Source organism: Cervus canadensis, chromosome 32 (genome assembly GCF_019320065.1).
Source record: "Cervus canadensis isolate Bull #8, Minnesota chromosome 32, ASM1932006v1, whole genome shotgun sequence".
Lineage (NCBI taxonomy): Eukaryota > Metazoa > Chordata > Mammalia > Artiodactyla > Cervidae > Cervus > Cervus canadensis.
Genome location: NC_057417.1, coordinates 32,358,968 through 32,380,226, shown reverse-complemented (window position 1 = coordinate 32,380,226; position 21,259 = coordinate 32,358,968). Strand labels below are relative to the sequence as shown.

Sequence of the window (21,259 nt, the reverse complement as noted above, 5' to 3'; positions counted from 1 at the left end):
CCAGGCGGGGTTGGGGGCTGCAGGACCCTGCCGGAGACGGACATTCCGTCCCGGCTCGCATAACAAGCACAGCATTCCTTGTAGAATTCCAGCAGACGGGGCTGGGGAACCTCTGGTCTAGACCCTGATCCCCGCCCCAGGACCCCCAGAGACAGAGCGCGGGGGGCCAGGCAGAGGTGGGAGGCTCCTGCAGACGCAGGACTGTCCCACCCCAGGTCCACCACGGGACAAGGACAGCTGCCTGCACGGAGGGTTCACTACCTGAGGACCCTCCCCTGCTCTATCACAGCGCGCTCTCAAACACCACCACGGTGAGCCTTCCCGGGCCGAGAGGAAACGGTTCAAGAGCAGCCTGGGCCCGGTGGGCTGTCCGCACACAAATACGCCGTGCAGAGGGCTCCAAGCCCCCACCCTCACCGCTGTGAAATCTCAATAAAGAATTCGATGACACAGAAATGACAGAGAAATTAACAGCTGCTCCATTTCCACAGGAGGAAACCTGGAGCCCAGAGAGGTGAATTCACTCGCCCAAAGGCACTCAGCCAGGCGTGGCAGAACTAAAGGTTCAAAACCAGGGCCCCATGCGCTGTATGTCATCTCTGTTGAGTCCTTCAGGGCGGCTGCTGCACGAAAAAGGAGGGACGCGGCCGGGGCAGAGGACAGGTGTCTAGGAACACCTTCAAGAAGGCAGGAGGGCTGTGGGCTTTAGGGAGTCACTACACAGGGGGACACCAAGTGCCACCCACCTCATGGGACCAGGCAACGTGGGTGGAGGCCAGCCCTGGCCCGAGAGGGGAGCCCAGGCCATCAAGTGCCCAGCTGGGCCAGGCTGGGCTCAGGAAACAGCGGGAGCCCACTGGGATCCCTTCAGCTCCCAGGCAAACACCTCCCGTCCACAGGTCTGCCTCTCCTGCCTCGGTTTCCCCATGGCTCCCTGCACCCCCCACACCCCCGCCAGGCTCTGTCCGCCTCTCGGGCTTGCTCACCCTGTCCCCTCTGCCCAGAGGGCTCCTCCACAACTGACTTCTTCAGGTCTCTGGGCAGATGTCACCACCTCCAGAGGGCCCTCCCTGACTACCAGCCTCTTACTTCTCCCTCCCAGTCAGAACTGGATTTTCTACCAGCTGACCCCTCTGCCTCGCCATCAGTGGGAGCGGGCTCCCAGAAGGGTCTCCACGGCCCCCACGGCCCTCCTGCGACCATGCCCCCACCCCAACTCACCACCAGCTGGGCGCTCCTCTGCAGCTCCAGGGCCTGGGCCGCCTGCTGCTGCAGGTAGAGGAATTCCTGCTGCCGCAGGAAGTGCTGCTGCGAGAAGAGCTGCAGCTGCTGGGCGTGGTGCAGGGAGGCGCGGCCCGGCGGGTACAGCGCGGGCCAGAGCGGCGGCACCGCGGCCCGCTCCATCAGCTCCGCTGCGGGCGAGAGGACCCTGAGGCTGCACCCAGCGCCCGGCGCCCGCCACCCCACTCCTCAGACGGGGAAGCCGAGGCCCAGAGAGGGGCCGCGCGCTCACGCAGCGGCAGAACGGGCTCAGCTGGGCCTCCGGGGGCTTCCTGGGGGCCGAGAAGCTGGTCCCCCTTCTCCTCAGCCACACCCCAGGCCCCGGGGCCCACGCGGGGGTCCCAGAGGCCACACAGCGGGAGTGGCCGACGTGGCGACTCCACACCTCCCCCCGCGACACCCAGTGTTCTGCAAACTGGGCTGCTGAGGGCTGGGGCACCGCGCAGCCCCGCCGTGGCTCTCCACACAGGCTTTCTGGGTAGGAACTCATCAGAACAGGGACCCCTGCGGCTCCGTGACACCCCCTCCCCACCACAGGAGGCCCATGGCGTTTGGGACAGCCTCACTCTATGAGGCCATCACAGCCCCTGCCCCCAACCATGGACCACCACTTACCAAAGTGAGGCAGGTGGTCGCTGGGAATGACCACCAGCTGGCCCGACTGGGGGTCCCTGACGAACTGGTAGGCTGAAGGCAGGGAGCCCCCCAGGCCAGGCGGAAAGGCAGGCGCCATGCCCTGGTGCAGAGAAGGGGGGCCCAAGCCTAGGAGAGACCCAGGCCCAAGTCAGTGCCGGGGGCCACTCCCCACGCCCCCTCCCTTCCTGGGCCTCCATGGAGGAAGCCGAGGGTAAGGGCTGGCTGGCTCTGAACCCTCTCCCCCGTCGCCCTTTCTGACCACTGTCCACCAACAGGCTTGGCAGAGGAGCCCCACGAGGCTGAGGCCGCTAATGATGACCCTGCTTGGGGTCCCCTGGTGGCTCAGATGGTAAAGAATCTGCATGCAATGCAGGAGACCTGGGTTCGATCCCTGGGTCGGGAAGATCCCCTGGAGAAGGGAAGGGCCAGCCACTCCAGTATTTTTGCCTGGGAAATCCCATGGACAGAGGAGCCTGGTGGGCTACAGTCCACGGGGTTGCAAAGAGTGGGACACGGCTGGGTGACTAACCCTTTTTCGCTTCAGACAAGCCAGAGAGGTCAACTACAGGGACGAGAGAGAGGAGGGGTCCCACCCCGCACCAGCGCCCAGCACCTTGCTCTGATGGAAACACTCAGGCCTCCGCTATCCCCACCCCCGACTCACCGTAGGGGTGTCCAGCGAGCCACATGGATGTGCTACCCGAGCGGGGCAGCCAGGGGTGAGTGGCCAGGTGGGCCGCAGGGTCGGCGGACCAGCGACCAGAGCCCGCCAGAGCCGGGCCGCCGGTCACCATGAGGTTGGGGTTCAGGCCGTTAGCAGCACAGCTGGTGGGGTGCAGGCGGGCCAGGTCGGCCAGCTCCTTGCTTTCTCTGGAAGGGGAGCGGAGGCGGCAGTGAGTCTGGGATGGCCCCGGGGCGAGGGGGAGGGAAAAGGAGGCGCCCCACAGGACTGGGGGACACCAGGCCACTGCTCGGCACCCAGGGGCAGAAGAGCCGGCTGGCACTCAGCAGGGGGCCCCGGGCCTTCCCCAGGAAGGCTCCCACATGTGCAGGACCACCCCGCGCCCACACAGGGCCACCCATCCTGCCCCATAGGCCCCCCAGGCCTCACCTGAGCAGCTTCTCCTGGTCTCGGTCCAGCCGCGCCCCCAGCAGCCTCTCCTCCCGGTGCCTGGCCCGGTCATCGCCACAGTCCTCGTCGGCTCGGCCGTGCCCTGGGCGGGCGGGAGAGGAGGAAGTGAGCCCCACTCAGGGCCCCCAACAAGCCCTCAGCGTCTGACCAGGTCCGTCACCCTGGCCAGACGTCCTCTGTGCCCAGAAACGGCCCTCCACCGCCCTCAAAGAGCCCACCTGTAACTCTCCCAGGTAACCGGGAAGGTGCAGGGAAAGGTCGTAAAACGGACGGCGCTGTAACCCAGGATGAACCGAGAGGCACTCAGGGACAGGGTTTCCTCCTTTAGCGCCGGAAAGGCAGGCGCCGGGGGCGGGTCAAGACGGATGGAAAACCACAACCCAAAGGAGCGGTCGCCATGCAGAGGCGCAGTCAAGCCCGGGTCACGGGGAGCCAGCCACCACCCGGAGGCCCCGCCATGGTTCCGGCGGTTGCACACGTGTGGCTGATCTCTTCAAAATCAAGACAGAAAACTGAAACCGGAGGACCCTATGCACGTGGGGTGGGGGGGCGACTAGAGGGTGTGGGGCTGCCCCCCGGCTGGCCCATCCCTGCCCTGGTGCCCAGGAGGCACCCCCTAACCCCCACAGCTGGTCCCGCTGCACCTCCCCTGGGCTCCCTGCCCCTCCCAAAGCAGAGAGGGCGGGTCCCCAAGCCCTGACCCATTCCACAGGAGCTCAGCCCTCCTCGCTCCCACCTTCCCCAGCCCCTCTTCCCCGGGTGTCTTCTACACCGTGAGTCAAAATTCAGAGTGTGCACAGTTGCGGAGGCAGGCCAGGGCCCAGGAGGCGGGTACGGCCACCAGCGGCAGAGACCACTCAGTCGGCAGCCAAGACTTTTCTCAAAAGAGAAACCAAGGACTTTGCTGGTGGTCCGGAGGTTAAGAATCCACCTGCGGGGGACATGGGTTTGATCCTTGGGCCGGGCAGATCCCACAATCCACCAGGCAGCGAAGCCCGTGCACCACGGCTATTGAGCCCTTATGCTCCAGAGCCCGGGAGCCCCAACGACCACGCCCACGTGCGCCCTAGAGTCCGTGCTCTGCAACAAGAGAGGCGACAGCAATGAGAAGTCGGTGCACTGCAACTAGAGAGAAGCCCCAGCTAGTCACAACGCGAGGAAGTCCACGGGCAGCAACCAAAAATAGAGAGAAACCCGCTGAGGCTGGACTAATTCCTTCCCTAGGATCAGCCACCCTGGGGCCAGTGTCCACCCACCCGGGGCTCCAGAGATGCACTCCGGGAGGAAGCCGCCCCCAGGCCCACCGGCACATGGACCTTGTCAGTTACTACTCTGCTGCAGACCCGTGTCCCGGCCCCCTCTCCGGGGTCCACCAGCAGGCCCCCCACCCCGGCATGGCCCCCGGGGGCAGGGATCCAACCTGGCATGCTGCCGTCAGCCTCTCCCCTAGTTTCTGCCCTCCTGCACCCCCAACACCAGGAACTCCCAAAGACCTCCTGAGAACTGTCCCCCAGGAGAGGCTCTGGGCAGCAGGCAGCTTCTCCTTTCCCTTCAGGAAGGTGGGAGCCCACCGCCAGGAACAGGAGGCGAGCGGGCAGGGAGGGACAGCCACGAGCCCATGTGCCCGATGGACCAAGCAGGTCGGGGAAGGGATGCCCCTCAAGAGACAGCTGGAGGTGGGCTGGGGGCCACCAGGGGCAGGCCCAGGAGTTCCAGAAGCCCCTGGGGCAACAAGGAAGCAGCATCCGCGGTTAAGCAGAGAACCAGCGAGCTGGGGCACCAGGCGGGCGGGGTGAGAATGGGTGAAGTCTTCCCCACCGGCCCCCGTGGGTCACGGAGCCGAGTCCCAGGCCGCCCGCCACCTCACTGCATGCAGGTGCAGAGCAGACCCTCTGTGTGTGCCAGCGCCCCGTCCCCGCGACTGTGCCCGGCTCGTGGCAGGAGGCCAGGAGGCAGAGGGGACAGGTGGGCAGTGGGAGAGCAGGTGATACCCAGCCAGGGTGCCCAGACCAGCAGAGTCAGTGTGGTTCCCAAGTCAAAGGGGACACCGCGCCCACCCTCCCGCCCAGCCCCTTCACCAAGGGCTGGAAGGGACCCTGCTCGTGGGCCCCACCCCGGGAATGAGGCCCTAAAGGGCGGCCACACTTCTGGGCAGGGCCACTCAGGGTCCTGCAGCTGGACTGAGAAACCAGAGCCACAGCTTCCCCGGGGGAGGGCCGCCCAGTTCCACAGAAACCCCCAGGGCCCTCCGTGCACGGGGCCATGCTGCCATGGGGGACAGGCTTTGGCAAAGAGCTGGTGATCCCAGAAGGGTCACGTGCCTGGAGTGTGGCCTGTCCCCAAGAGCTCAGTCAGTCCTCAGGCTTGACGCCTCTCCACCGCCCTGGTTGTCACTGCACAGGCCTCAAGAGCTTCCCACTGCAGGCCCCACCAGAAACCTGCAGGCAGGCCAGCCCAGCCTGGAGAAGCCACCACCCGCAGGGTCCGTCAGGCCAGAGCCCCAGACTGCTCCTTCCATGTTCAGCTGGTGTCCAAACAAATGTGACACGCCCTCCACCACGGTGGCCCAGCGGCCCGGGCACCACCCCGACCTCCTGCATCAACCTGTTCCCTCTAACCCCTGCTCACCCCATCCCTCCTACTCCAGGCTGCCCAGCTGTCCCGTCACCCGTGCACCCCCAGCCACACTCAGGGCCACACACACGGTTCCCTCCGCCTAGAGTGCGCGCGCCCGTCCCCTGTACTCCTCAGTCTCCCCAGTAAGACCTCAGCCCATATGCTGCCTCCCCCAGGAAGCCCTCCCAGACCACCGCTCCTCTATCACGCTCCCTTATTCATCTCCCTCACTGCACTGAGCGCATCACACAGCCACTCTGCCTGGTGGTTATCCTTCATCTCTGGCTTGAGTAGTCCCACTCCGAGGTATCTACCTCTGCCCTAACACAAGGCCTGACACAGGAAGAGCTCAGCATACATACGGGGAGTGAATGAAGGAATTCATGAGAACATCTAGAGGGTGATGCAGAGAGAACAAACAGCAGGTGCAAAGGCCCTGGGGCAGGAGTGTGCCTGCCTCATCCAGGTGAGAATACCAAAGAAAGCACGCAGGGGAAAGAGGGGGGTGCAGACCGCACTCAGGGCCTTGCGGGCCGTGGAAGGGAACGTGCTTGAGATTCCGTCCAAGGTGAAAGGAGAAGCCAGAGGAAGTGCTGAGCAGGGATGAGACATGATCCGACTAAGGCTTTGAAAACCGCCTGGGAACAAGCAAACCAAGAAGGCCCATAGCTTGTCTCTGCTGAGCTCCAGGCTGGCGGGGGGCCAGTTCCTCCAAGAGGCAAGTGTGTGGGGTGGAGGGGAGCCAAGCCCAAGCTCCCACACACACAGAAGACCCGTCCTCCCCAGCCCTCAAGGCATGAGCTCTGGTGATTTTCAAGTCACCCCTGTGCCCAGCAGGGTCCGAGGGCCGCTCCATGCACACATTCATCCAGTGGTCATCAAGTGGGAGGGGGGTTTCAGCCCTCACCCCAGCCGCCCCAGATGAGGAAACCGAGGCACGGGCAGGCAGAGGAACTGCCCAGGTCACACTCCTGACTGCCGAGGAGGCACCAGGCTGGCGTCGGGGTCTGAGTGAGTTGTCCTGCCCGCCTGCCCCGGGGTGCACGGCCCCCAGGCAGAGAGCCCGCACAGGGTGAGCACCCAGGAGACGCAGCCCTACAGCCGCTGCCTGTCTGCAGCCCCGCCCCGGGGCCCGCGTCCCCAGCAGTGACAGCTTCTCTGAGGGTCACAGCCTCTAATCCCAGCCATTATTGCCCAGGCTGAGGCCCGGTTCCCATGGCAACCTCCTCTTGGACTCCCGTCTGCGCCTCTCCAAGGCTGCAGCTGACGACGTGCTTGTTCGAGTCTGGGGTCAACAGCACTGCTTACAGCCAGCGCGACCCCGGCTCTGCCGGGCGATATGGGCAGTGGGGCAGGGTTCGGGGGGCACCATCACAGCCCCCCAGATCTGGTCCCCAGTTTGACGCCACCGCAGAGTTGACAACGGGCAAGGGGGAGAGGCAGGAGGCGCAGCCCTGGGCTTCGGGTGCAAGCTCAGCCCGCCTGTTCTGGCCCGAGTGACCCAGGGCACGTCACTCCAGCTCCACAGGCCCTGCTCTCCCGTCTGGAAGCTGAGGGATGAACAGATCCTCCGCTGGGGGCCATGGGAGGAGACGCTGGCTAGGGCTACGCGGGGCTGCCTGCACCCGCCCCCGGCTAAATGGCAGGGACAGTGCTAGTCTGCTGGCCTCTCGCGCATCGGCAGTGCCGTCCGGGGCTCACAGGCATACACGATGCCGTCCTTCAGCCATCTCAGGGTCCGAGATCTCTGAAGCCAGACCAGACCCTGAGGGAGCCCCCTTAGGACATTTCTCAAAAAGGATCTCAGGCTTAGGGCAGAAACTCTGAGCCCTGAAGACTCTGAATGTGAGCAGAGAAAAGGCAGACCTGTGTATGAAGCACCTATTACGTGCCCATCAGCCCACCAGGCACCAGGGAACGAGGCAGCCCTCCTAGCACCACGCAGTAAATGCAGACGCCAGGGCTCGGAGGGCTTAGGCCTCTGGTTCAAGGTCGCATCGCTGCAAGAGGCAGAGCCTAGACTTGAACCCACTGCCAGGGAAAGGGCTCAGTCCACCAGGAGGAGCCAGGAGGCTGGGAGGGCCCAGCGGCACCAGGCTGACAGCTACCACTCGTTTAGGATGAGGCCAACTCCTTCCTCCCTTGAGGCCATCCAGATCAGGGGGAAACCCGCTTCTTACGGGGACTTCTTTTTAAGGAAAGTTGGTGGCTCAGTCAGTAAACAAAAAATTGCTTGCAATGCAGGAGACCCTGGTTCCACCCCTGGGTCGGGAAGATCCCCTGGAGAAGGGAATGGCAACCCACTCCAGTATTCCTGCCTGGAGAATCCTATGCACAGAGGAGCCTGGTGGGCTGCACAGTCCATGGGGTCACAAAAAATCAGACACGACTGAGTAATCAACACTTCCACTTTTTTTCACATCAAGGTTCCAATCACCTACACTCCAATTGTCATCAGGAAACAGGAAAACAGGCTCAGCCCCAAGATTCCTGAAGCCCTCATCCCCAGACCATCCCCTCCTTGCTCCCGGCTCCCACTCTCTCTCACACTGTCTCTCTCTCTCTCTCTCACACACACACACACACACGCTTAAACACACATGTTCTCACCTACACTGACACGTTCTCACCTACACTCTCTTTATACACGCACACACATTCCCTCATACATTCTCTCACACACACATTCTCATCTACACTCCCTTACACATTCTCACACACTCACACACACATTCCCTCATACACATTCTCACACACACACCCTCATACACAAATTCTCACACACACATTCCCTCATACACATTCTCACACACACACGCTCCCTCATACATTCTCACACTCACATTCCCTCATACACATTCTCTCTCTCACACACACACACATTCCCTCATACACATTCTCTCTCTCTCACACACACACACACATTCCCTCACATTCTCACACACACACATTGCCCCATACACATTCTCTCTCACACATACACACATTCCCTCATACACATTCTCACACACACACACACATTCCCTCATACACATTCTCTCTCTCTCCCACATACACACATTCCTTCATACACGTTCTCCCACATACACATGCACATTCTCATCTACACTCTCTTACACATTCTCACATACACACTCACATTCCCTCATACACATTCTCACACACACACATTCCCTCATACACATTCTCACACTCACATTCCCTCATACACATTCTCTCTCATACACACACACATTCCCTCATACACATTCCCTCAAACACATTCTCACATACACACATTCCCTCATACACATGCACATTCTCATCTACATTCTCTTACACATTCTCACATACACACTCACACACACATTCCCTCATACACAAACATTCTCACACTCACATTCCCTCATACAGATTCTCTCTCTCTCACACACACACATTCCCTCATACACATTCTCTGTCTCTCTCTCACACACATACCCCCTCATACACAAATTCTCACACACACATTCCCTCGTACACATTCTCACACACATTCCCTCACACACGAACATTCTCACATACACACACTTAAAACACACATTCTCACCTATACTCTTTTACACACATTCCCTCAGACACATTCTCACACACACACTCACAACCACAGACACAGATCCCGGGGGCACAGACAGGTACGCTGGGTATCAGGAAGAGATCCCAGCCGGAGGGCCATTATCGCATCTCATGAGCATTCTCCTACAAAAAGGACCCCCAAAATTTTGGTCTTTTCTTTCCCAGAAGGATCTACCTAGTAAGAGGGCTTGTCCACCACCCAGCCAGCCACCTCCAAGCCAAGGGCTGACACCCAGACTTTTGACTGCAGACTAGGTCAGGCAAGGCCTCAGCGAGCTCCGAGGGTCTGAGGGCAGGCCTCTCTGGCTCCAGGCAGGGGTGCTCCACACAGAACCGCGGCTTCAGTCCCTCATTCAACAAAGGTTCCCTCCTGAGCCTCCCGGGCTCTGAGCCCAGCCGGCCACGCCCACACCTCCACACGCTAACACACCTGGGCCAACAGAGCGGGCCGGCGCCCGACCTGCAGGTGGGGCCTTTGGCTCAAGGCTGGGCTCTCTCTCGGCTTCCCTGGTGGCTCAGAGGGTAAAGCATCTGCCTGCAATGCGGGAGACCTGAGTTCAATCCCTGGGTTGGGGATATCCCCTGGAGAAGGAAATGGCAACCCACTCCAGTACCCTTGTCTGGAAAATCCCATGGACAGAGGTACACTACAGACTGTACTGGTAGGTACAGTCCATGGGGTCGCAAAGAGTCGGACACGACTGAGCGACTTCACTTTCACTTGGGCTCTCTCTGGGCAGCCCAAGCCCAGAGTTCCACCAAAATGCCGTAAGTATCAACTATGCAAAATTCCAGGAAGGAATCCAACTGGGAAAATATGCAAGGGACAAAACTAAATGTAACCAATCAACCCCCTTCCGACAAGATATTCAACTTCACCAGTAATTAAAAGAAATGTACCATTACTCCCTACCCAGCTTAACGACATTTGTTTTTTTAATAAAACACAACTCTGAGTAGTCTAAAATGAAACAGACTGCAAACAAGCATATAAAATCTCTAGCAACCTAAGAAGTCACAAAGGCATCCATCGTCGAGACCACAGGGACGCTGGGGGGCCCTGACTTCCATCGGTCGCACTCAGTCACTCATTCCCCCACTTATCAGACACCTACTATGCGCCAGGCCCCACGCTAGTTATTGGGAACACAGAACTAGGTAAGTAAGGCACGATTACCTCCCTCAAGGACTTAGAATTGAAAGCTTAAAGCTAATCTATTCGTCGGAATCTATTCTTAGAAAATGACTCAAAATATCAGGGAGGCGCAATGCACAAAAATATTCAGAGCCACTTCCTAAACACAAAAACATCAGAGGGAAAACTGAAATGCCACTAGGGAATGGCGAGGGTAGCTATGGTGAGTGCTCTGGATGGAACAACAAAGGCCATTAAAACTGCTACTTATACAGAGCTTGCAAAAGCAAGAGCCTACCTACCTGGGCCGAAAAAAAAAAGCAGAACCCAAGATCACAGTGCACTGCGGATCAGATGGGAAAATGAATCTGGCAGAAGATCTCTAGGTGTTCAGGGTTATGGAAACAAATGTAACGGTCCCTTTATGTCCCTCTCCTTTCTTGCATTTTACACCTTCTTCTATGTGCATAACAGAAAAAGCAATAAACCCTAAATAGCAGCCACAGCCCACAAGGGGGATAAAGGACACATACAACCAGGACGGTTGGGAGAGAAGGGTGTGGAAGAGGGATGGGCAGGGAGAAAGGATGCCAGAGGTGGGGAGGTGACGGGGAATTAAAGGTGCGGGGGTGGGGGTGGGACCCAGGACTCACCTTTGACGTTGCTCAGTGACAGGGACCGCTCCTGGTCTGCCAGCCCAGGTGCCAGCCGGCCACTGCCGCCACTGTCCTTCTGCCGGGCCACAGCCACCGCAATGCCCACAGGCGGGTGTCGCACTTCCGCCTCACCCTGGGCCCCGGAGCCCTCGCGTCCAAAGGCCTTGGCGCTCTCGGGCCTCTCCGGGTCTCGCTTCAGCTGTCGGCCGCCGGATGCTACAGGGCCCCCCGGGTGCGGGAGGCGCGTCTGGGCGCGGGGGGCAGCTGTGGGTGCCGGCTCCGGTTTCATGGTGCCCAGGCCGCCAAAGGGGCTCTTCTTGCCGCAGCCGCCTGGGCGCACGGTCACGGCCTCGCGGGCGAAGCTGCCGCTGTACTTGATGAGGCTCTGCATGGCGGAGGCCTCTCCGGGCCCATGGGCCGCTGCATGGATGTCGGCACCTGGCCTGGCGCAGGTGGCTGCGGCGCGGGGCAGCGTGGCCCCGGGGTCCAGGTAGGCCTTCTTGGAGGCGGCAGCAGCGGCCTCCTCCTCGGCGCGGCTGGCGTGGTGGTGCTGCGCGGCCAGCACGGCCATCTGCGTGGTGGCAAAGTTGCCCAGCTCGAAAGGTTTCCACTTGTGCTCAGGGCCGGCAGGTGGGGGCGGCCGCCCGGGCTCCAGGCCGAAAAGCTTGGCGGCCTGCTGGGAGGCGGTGGCGGCGGCGGGGCCGCGCAGGGCGCGCTCGCAGGGCCGCGGCTCGGCCTCGGGTTTGAGCAGCTCCTTGGCGGGGAGGTAGGCCCGGGAGTCCGGGGAGGCACGCGCGGCCCGCGCCGGTGGGGCCTCGGTGGGCGGCGGCCGCTTGAGCGAGCGGATCACGGAGCTCTTCTCGCGGAGGCTCTCGGGCCGGTCCAGGGGTGGCCGGGGAGACCCGGGCGGGCCCTGCAGGACCCCGGGCCGGCCCACCTCGCGCTCCCGGGCCCGGGCGTCGCGCGCCTGCGACGCGATCTGGATGGGCCCTGGGCGCTCGTCGAAGGCCTCCACGGAAGGCACGAAGGTGGGTGCCACCACGCGGTGCTCGCGGCCCGGCTCGCGCGCGGCCGCCGCGGGGAAGATGGTGTAGACGCCAGTGGGGGTGGGCTGCGGCGCAGCGAAGGCCCCGGAGGCAGCGGGGGGCGCAGGCGGACCCTTGCTTGGCGGCGGTGGCGGCGGCGGGAGCGGCGAGGGGCATGGGCAGGGCCCGGGCAGCAGGGCCTCTGCGCGCCGCAGCCGCGCGCTCTCGTCCTGGCGCGCAATGTCCTTGGTGCCGCGGGCCCCCTCGGCCACCAGTGAGGGGAGCCCCACGTCCCCGCTGCCGTTGCAGAGGCTCAGCGGCAGTGGCGGCGGCGGGTTTTTGCTCTTGGACTCGGCGGCGGCCGTACCCGGCGCCCGCGGGGGCCCCGGATCGGCCAGGAACGGGGACAGGCGTTCGAGGAGGCGCGGGGGCCCGCGGTCCTGGCGGCCTTCCGCCCTTGCCTCTTGGGTCAGGTCCACCACGCCGCGCGGCCCTGCCACCTCTTCGCGGGCCCGCGGGTCCTTCTTGCCAAACAGTGGGGGCGGCTCCCCGCTCCGGCCTGACCGCTCCTTGGCTGGACCTTCCCGAGAAGAGCCTTTGGTCGAGGCGCCCGAGGAGTGGCCGCCGGAGGTTCTGGAGGAGGGCGTGTGAGAGTGCAGGGCGCCCGGAGCCCCCGGGGCGGGCAGGTAGAAGCCGTCTGCAAAGAAAGAGCGCAGCCGTGAGCCAATGCCCGCACTGCCTGGTCCGAGCCAAGGGAGGCCTGAAGGACTCCGGGGCTCGGAGGCAGGGCCCGGAGGAGGACCACACACTGCTTGCAGTGTGGCTCGGGACAGGGCAGCTCTGGAAATGGATGAAAAACAAGTTGAAACCTCCATCTCGGCCCCCTACTAACCTTTCTGAGCCTCAGTTTCCTCATCTATGAAAGGGGGAGAGGCCAGAATTAAGAGCTGCCCAGAGGGCCCAATAGGATTAGATGAGGACCCAACAGCTAGGAGGTCCCAGAAGGCTATGGGTGGGCCCCAGGAGCCTGTGGGGGCCTCTCGGGGCTGGAGTCTTGGGAAACACAGCCAGGGTGGTGGTCTGGAGTGCTGGGGTAGTGGTCCCCCCCCATCCCATTCCACAGCCCACCCCCAAGTGTCCCCACCACTCCTGCCGTCTGACCTTTCTGGGTATCGAAAATGCTGGGCTGGCCCAGCTGGCTGAGGAGGGGGCTCCCGCTGCTGGGGGGCTCCAGGTGGTTCAGGTGGAGGTAGGACGGGTACAGCCCACTGGGCAGGTGGGAGAAGCCTGCAAGAGAGAGAAGACCCCCTGAGACCCCTGTGCCGCCCCCCAGGGGGCTCCTTCCATCCTCTCTGCCGCTCACGGCTGTCAGGCCCCGCGCCCTGGTGCTGGAAGCCCTGAGGTTTAGCGCCAGCTCCCCACAGCAAAGGACTGCCCCCTCCCAGTCCTGGCATGCCAGGCCTCCTGCAGTCCCAGGCAGCCACTGGGACTCCTGCATCCCCCGGGAAGGGAATCAAATTGGCTCCAGGGGAGGGCAATGATGACGATGATGATGCAGGTGGCAGTTCTCATCAGAGACCAAGCCCTTTCAACTACTTTGCCTTTGTCCAATTCCCATTCACATTTCAGAGAAGGGGGAAAAAAAAAAAGACTTCTGTGAGGCAGATACTCTTAATATCCTCATTTTACAGATGAGAAAACTGAGGCTCAGAGTGGCCCACTTGCCCAAGGTCCCCTTTCCCCCACCCCACTGAGCAGAGGAGCCTGCCTTTGAACTGAGGTCACCAGGACTCTTAACCTCAGCCCAACGTGGACCTTGTTTGAAGGGTGTACTGGTTAAACTTCTCTGCTGTGTAACCCCAGCAGGTCGCTAGCATTCTCTGAACTTCAGCCTACCCAGCACAATCTCCAGCTGCTGGGACTCCCAGGCAGGTGTTGCTAAGAAGGAATTCCTCCTGCCGGGGGTCCTCCTAACCTCTCAAGCCCCCTCCACTCCCACCCATGATGCCCAGAACCAGGGCTGTAAGTTACAGGGCACAGAAGATAGAAAAGAGTGGCCATGGAAAAAGAAACAAGAGGCCTAAAAGGGTACACAAGAAAAGGAGGCCCAGCAGGCAAGCAGGTGGGCAAGTGCTGGGGCCCTGGGGGCGGGCCCAGCCTCTCCGCCTGGGCTGTGGGTGATACAGGACCCCCGGCCCACCGGCCACCCCTGAGGTGCTTGGGTCTCCTATGCCCCCTTGTTACACCCTCCTGAGGCCAGGGAGGCAAGACTATCCCCGGCCACAGTGGGCCCGCCTCTCGTCCCGCAGCCCCACCGGCAAGGACACTGACGCATCACGAAACAATGAGGGACATGATACAGGTCATTTCATCACTGAAACAGCGCTTGGTCCTGCTGCTTTTGCATCTGTAAAATGGGCATAACGGTCCCTCCCTCACGGCTTGTTCTGAGGATGAAGAGTTCAAGTGTGCTGTGCTCCGTTCATAGGAAGCACACTGCGTGTTCGACAGCGTTACTATGGTTACTGGTATTTGTTGGCAAAGGAGAAAAGTGAGTCAGGGAATGCAGTGCTCAGTCACTTCAGTTGTATCCAGACTCTTTTCAAACCTCTGGACTGTATGTAGCCTGCCAGGCTCCTGTCCAGAAGATTCTCCAGGCAAGAATACTGGAGTGGGTTGCCATGCCCTCCCCTCCAAGGGATCTTCCCGACCCAGGTATCAAACCCGCGTCTCTTATGTCGCCTGCCAACGCAGGTTCTTTATACCACTAGCACCATTTGGGAAGCCCCAGGGAAAGCAGGGGACAAGCAGATAGCACAAGGCACCAGAGGTAGCCCCCACCTCACCTTCACCCCCACTGCCCCGGGGCTGGTGGAGACAGGAAGCTCAGATCGGACCCCAGCCTGGAAGGATTGCCCAGCGTCCCAGACCTAGAGGCAGATGGCCCCTGTGTGTCAGGACAGTGACGGAAGCGCTCAATGACAAGGCAGAGAGGAGGAAGCGGGGAGACAGTGGGTGGTGAAAGGCCCAGGAAAGCCTGAACCTGCAGCAGCTGCTGCCAAGACCCCGATCTTCCAGGAGCCGGGAGCACACCCCAGGGTGCCCAGGAGGCACCAGGAGCCAGTGAACACCCAGCATGTAAAATCCACCCGAGCACCAGGGCAGGGAGGAACGCAGCGTCCCCCAGGCCCATCCCTTCAGTGACAGAGGGGAACCTGAGGCTCCAGGGAGGCCCGGCAGGGAGCCAACCGGCAGACAACCCCCCCACGTTTAGGGGCATCACTGCAGAACGACAGAGAGAGCCCCATGGCGCCTGGCCCCACTGCTCCCACAATTAGTTACTGTTGAGCTACGCGCCAGGCGGGTGGGGAACACGGCGGTGAGCGGAACAAACTAGGCCCTGCCCTCAGAGCTCGCCCCGCTGGGAAGACAGGTATTTCATGAAAAAGCACACAGATAAAATGTGTGGTCACAAGCGAGTATGAGAACGGGAATGGGGGTGGGGGAGGTGAGCCAAGCCCTGGAGAATGAACAAGAGACAGCCCGTGAGCTGGGGTGAGGGGCTGCAAGGGAACAGCACGTGTAAAGGCCCTGCGGCAGCAGCCGGAGGGATCACTGAGCGCTTGAAGCAGGGAGCGGAGGCCAGAGGCTCACGGCTGGGCCCCACAGGCCACACGCAGCACGGAGGGGTGACCGTGGGGCGAAGGGGAGAGGGCAGACTGAGAAGTGCTGGGGACAGCGGCCCGGGCCCGCCCGCCCGGCTCGCTCCTTACCTTCGTGGGCGTGCGTGGCCCACAGCTGCACCATGGGCAGGTTGCTGGGGGTGGGGGAGCGGAAGGAGAGGTCAGAGGGCAGGGGCACCGGGCTCCCATGGGATGAGGCCGCCGGCCCCATCCCGCCGGCCACAAAGCTGCCCAAGAAGGCCTCGCCTGCAGAGAGAAGGGGGCCGTCAGGCAGCCAGCTGGCCCCCGCCGCCCAGCCCACCGCCCCAAATTCCCCGCCTCCGCCCCACCCCACCCCAGCGCCTTGGACTTTAGCACCAGCCTGGGTCAACTCAGCAAGACTCCGGGCTGGAGAAGGAGACCCCAGGTGCCTCCAGAGCACCCAGCACTCTTGGCAGAAGGACATTATCTTCCCCAGACCCCAGGGGGTGTGGTTCTCCTCATCCGCAGCTGAAAGCTGGGGCCCGGCGGGGGAGGACCTCCAGAGGACACAGAATGAGGAGGTGGCAGGGGACTCAGGTTCTGAGTGCCTGGACCCAGGGGAACCCCTGGTTCAGTTGGAGAAGGACCTCCGAGGACCCCACGGCAACCCTGGACAGGCGCCGGGATCAACTCTCAGCCAACCCTGTATGGGAGGAACAGTGTGCCCTCTTAACAGGTGAGGATGCTGAGGCTGAGGCTCAGAGATGGGACATACCTGACCCCCACGGCCTGTGAGTAGGGACTCTGAAGGCAACCCAGAACCACAGGAATGAGCCAGTGGGTCGGGGAAGAAATGAGAACAGCAAGCAAGGGAGTCCCGGGAGCCCTCCACTGGGGTCCCTCCTGGGGAGGCAGGCGGGAAAGCCAGCCAGCCCGGGTGGAAACCACACCCACCCTGGCCACGCCCCTCTTAGCCAGGCCCCCACCCGCAGGGAGGCCTCCTCCTTCCTGCCCCACACCCGCCTTTAGGGAGAGACCCTGGCAGGCCCCCTGCTCACAGCCCAGGGGGATTGCCTACAAGACCTGGGCGGGGGGCTACCCTTCTCTGGCCTTGGTTTGCTCATCAGCAAAATGGAGAGAGTAAGACCTCCCTTGAGAAGCACAGTCAAGCAAGAAGGGTGCACTTAATAACCATAATAAACAGCAGCACTGCCCACGGAAGGTACCAAGCGCCAGCTCTGGCCGTCCGAGATGAGCGCTCCCCATGTGCCCCCCAGGTAACCTCTCCAAGCCCGCGGTTTACATCGGCCCAGAGTGAAGTGGCTGTGGGGACCCAGGCAATGTAAGACTAGGGGTACCCAGGGGGCCCCAGCCCAGACCCCACCTGACCTGAGCCCTCAACCCACACCGAGGGCCTCCGGACCCCCCTCAGCACCTCCTGGGGGGCACAGGGCACCCCGAATGGCCACCACATCCCCCCAAGGTGCAGGGGCAGGGCCTCCTCCCCGTCCCCCAGAGCCACAGGAGGACACCTTCTGACCACACGTGGCGTCAACACCTCCCCATCGGTGCCCCCAGTGCCAGCCCCGCCGGCCCCTCACCGGACTCCAACGCCAAGCCCTCGGGCCCCAGGGCCATGGTGGCCGGTCCGGCGGCCCGTGTGGCCCCAGCCTGGGCAGCGGGGCCTCGGGGCGCCCAGGCCCCGGCTTCCTCCTCGGCAGGTGGGCGGGCAGCCAGCTCCGGAAGGGGTTTGCGCAAGGGCTTACATCAGCCCCCAGCTCTTCCTGCCCCTGCCCCAGCTTGTGAAACCCGCCCAGCGGCACCCCAGGCCCGGCAGGGCGTTGGGGCCCGGATGCCACCAACGGCTCCTGCCTGCCACAGGGCTCAACGGCGCCCCGAACTGCCTCCCCGGGGGCCCCCAGCCCGGGGACGCGGGCGGGCCTGTGTCCCCCACCTCCCCAGAGCAGCGTGCAGCTCTGTAAGACGGGCTCGCCAGCCTCGGACACTGGCCTTCATCTGCACAACTCGTGTCCCCACCCGCTGCCCCAGTGACGCCCCTGAAGCAGAGGGTCAGATCTCAGAGCCCACAGGAGACAAACCCGGCCGCTGCCTCCTTTTCCACCGGACCCTCTGCTCATTCCCACCTCGGGGGCCTCCCCCCGGGCCTCGGAGAAGCCCCCTGCCCAGGACAGCCTGGCAGTGGAGATGCTGTGAGCCCAGGGGAGGATGCCCTCCCGAGCGAGGCCACAGGCTCTCCAGGGGCGCCCAAGGCCTGGCACATAGCAGGCATCAACTCTTGGCCTAGGGGGCCGCGTTGTATGTAATCCACTCAGGGCCAAAGCAGACAGACACGTGTTAGGGTTGGGGGAGAAGGCACACACAGCCCTGACCCCAGAGGACACAAGTGCCAGCTTGGACGTCCTGCTGGTCCCCCTGGGGTCGAGGTCAGGCGGCTGACCCCCACCCCACCCCACGAGCTTCTCCAGACTGCCTCTGAGCTCCGCACACACCCCCCCAGCATTACCTTCAGCTCTCCTGAGAGTCTAGGCACGCGTCTTCCACTCCTCATACCCACCCCCTGGGGATACAGCCATGGCCTCCTGGGTTCCCCGAAAAGGGTTGGGGGGGTCCCCCAAGGCTCCGGGCGGGGGGGCAGTAAGAGTCAAACAAGAGCCGACCGATTCCACCAGAAATCCTCCAGCACAGCCTGCAGTGGGGGGCTGGGGGGTCTCCACCGCTCTCATCACAGACTGAGGTTGAGGGGGGCCTGGTCCCCCTGCCTGGTCCCCAGACGCCCCCTGGTGACTAGAGGCCTCTGTGCCACCTGCCCACCCATGCAAGCGTCTTAACTCCAGGCCTGTGGCACACGCAGGGCACCCATCATGAAGTATCATCGTTCACGATCAGAAAGGGGAACCCAGCCCAACTCCAGCGAACCCCAGGCTTCACGAAGATGCTGAGTCTCCTCCCAGGCCTTCCACGGGGCACAGAGAACAGCCCCAAAGACACACAGCCCTGGGCCGGGGGGCAGAGCCAGGGCTGAACCGGAGCCCTGCAGCCCATACCCCCTCCTACAGGAGGGCAGCCACTCATGGCCCCCAGGACCCCTGTGGTAGAGCCTTCCCACTGGCCGGCCCGCCACCCCGGACAGACCAGGACCTGGGCAACCAGTGACACCTGCCGGCCAGTGACCCATAGGACCCGCACCTGTTTCAGATCTTTGCTGGACACTCAAGGGCCACCGAGCCCTCGAAACACGTGGCTGATGAGACTGAAGAACTGCATCTTCAATTTTATTAAATTTTAATTAATTTAGACTTAATTTAGCCACAGCCTGGGTGGAAGGCTTCCTCCCTGCCAGAAACTGGAGCAGGCCAGGCCCCCACCAGAACAGGGAGTGACAGGGGGCCCCCCCAGGAGACAGTGAAAGGTGAACCCTGGCCCCCACGCCCAGGGCTCTGGGACTCTGCCTTTACCTCCCCAGGCTGAAGAACAGGGTGATGGGAACCTCGCCCCCTCCAAGGGGGCATGCAGATTAAATGAGTTCACATTTGCAAAATACTGTTCATGAAGCGCCTCATTATTTATAGTATACAACCTGCGGCGCTTTTGAACTGTGGTGTGGAAAAGACCCTTGAGAGTCCCTTGGACTGCAAGGAGATCCAAACCATCAATCCTAAAGAATCAGTCCTGAATACTCATTGGAAGGACTGATGCTGAAGCTGAAGCTCCAATACTTTGGCCACCTGATGCAAAGAACTGACTCATTGGAAAAGACCCTAATTCTCGGAAAGACTGAAGGCAGGAGGAGAAGGGGGCAACAGAGGATGAGATGGTTGGATGGCGTCACTGATGCAATGGACATGAGTTTGAGCAAACTCTGGGAGTCGGTGATGGACAAGGAAGCCTGGCGTGCTGCAGCCCATGGGGTCACAAAGAGTCAGACATGACTTAGCAGCTGAAGAGCAACAACCTCGGGTTCAGAGAAGGCCAGCAACTGCTCAAGGTCAGGGTCTGGGGACTTCCCTAATGGTCCAATGGCGAAGACTCAGTGTTCCCAACGCAGGGAGGCCCAGGTTCCATCCCTGGTCAGGTCACTAGATCCCACATGCTACAACTAAGACCCAGAACAGCGAAATAAATATTAAAATAAAAAGGGCAGGGTCTGGGCAGAACCACCACCTCTACCCAAATTCCATCTGCCATTCCTTAAAATAAGATTTTAATTCTGAAACCCGAGAGAACTGGTGGTCGCCCTTTATGAATGCACTAACTTCCACAAAGCCTCCCAGGTGGTGCAGTGGTAAAGAACCCGCCTGCCAATGCAGGAAATGCAAGAGACACACATGTTCAATCCCTGGGTCAGGAAGATCCCATGAAATAGGAAATAGCAACCCGCTCCAGTATTCTTGCCTGGAGAATCCCAGGGACAGGGGAGCCTGGAGGGCTGCAGTCCACAGGGTCACAGAGTCGAACACGACTGAAAGGCTGAACACACACACAGAGCTACCACCGAACCACGCGCTTTCAAGTCGTGACCTGCATACTGTGTGAATTTCACCTTAATTTTAAAACACACACACACATATATACAAAAGCTCCTCTCTGCCTCTGAATCCCGCCCTGGGTCTCCCTGACCCCGCTGCCCAGACCCCACTGCCCAGGGTGCCTTGGGGCTCAGGGGTCCCCAGACGGGCACCTTCCCATCCTGGCACACCCTCCCACAGACCTCAAAGTACAGGAATCTCATTACACCCATTTTACAGACTAAGAAACTGAGGCTCAGAGAGAGGACCCAGCATCACCAATCCTGGGCAATCAAGTCCCTCGGGTGATGCTGCAAGCACACCGCCCACCAAGGCCTCAGCTCAGGAGTCCCAGCTGGACCCTGAGAGAGGGAGCCCCCCCCAAACACGCAGGGCCTGGCCTTCGGAGGTCTACTCTTGTCCCGTGAGAGAGGAAGGACGCCCCGGGGGCAAGAAAGGATACACTGAGGCCTGGCTATGGGGCAAAGCGCTCCTGCCGCTGCCTGGGGAAAGGATCCAGGGTCCCTCTGGAATGTGGACAGCAGGCAGCTGGGCACTCCACCCAGCCTCGGTGCCCCCAACCCCGTCTGTGTCCCCTCCAGCACTGAGCTAACAGGCCCGCCCCTCGCTGGGACCCACCACCATCCCAGCCCTTCCCACCCCAGGCAGTGCACTGTGGGAACACAGCAGAGAGCCATGAGTGTGGGGGTGACTCGCCCCCCCTTATCAACACCCAGAACACAGGGCAGACTTCAGGGCTTTGCAAGTCCAAGGCTGGCCCAGGTCACCAGGAGACAGAACTCGAATCCCGAAAAGATGCTTCCTTCCTCCCGTCACAGCTCAGGCAGGGCGGCTCCTGGATGCTCGGGGCTGGGGAACAAGGCCACCAGGATGCACCCCTTAAGGGGCTGCACAGTGCTCACCTGCCGGCAGTCCCCAGAGAGGACGCCGGTGAGGCCACCCGAGCCGGCCAGTGGGATCGTGACTCTGCAAGGCATGGAGTCCCTGGGGATC

General features: G+C 61.8%; 1 protein-coding gene across 5 annotated transcripts in view; it reads right to left on the bottom strand.

The window, feature by feature from the left end:
- Positions 1–21,259, bottom strand: part of TNRC18 (trinucleotide repeat containing 18) — a 78,913-nt gene that overhangs the window by 43,824 nt on the left and 13,830 nt on the right. For 3 of the 5 annotated variants that reach the window (XM_043455884.1, XM_043455886.1, XM_043455885.1), the window contains exons 2-8: positions 15,849–16,004; positions 13,237–13,362; positions 11,048–12,772; positions 3,029–3,131; positions 2,582–2,787; positions 1,897–2,043; positions 1,222–1,412 (exon numbers count right to left, since the gene is read on the bottom strand). In XM_043455884.1, the coding sequence (XP_043311819.1) occupies positions 1,222–1,412; positions 1,897–2,043; positions 2,582–2,787; positions 3,029–3,131; positions 11,048–12,772; positions 13,237–13,362; positions 15,849–16,004 (2,654 nt within the window). Of the gene's footprint in view, positions 1–1,221; positions 1,413–1,896; positions 2,044–2,581; positions 2,788–3,028; positions 3,132–11,047; positions 12,773–13,236; positions 13,363–15,848; positions 16,005–17,320; positions 17,432–21,259 lie in introns of those variants that run through there. The other 2 variants (XM_043455887.1, XM_043455888.1) reach the window with 2 other exon arrangements.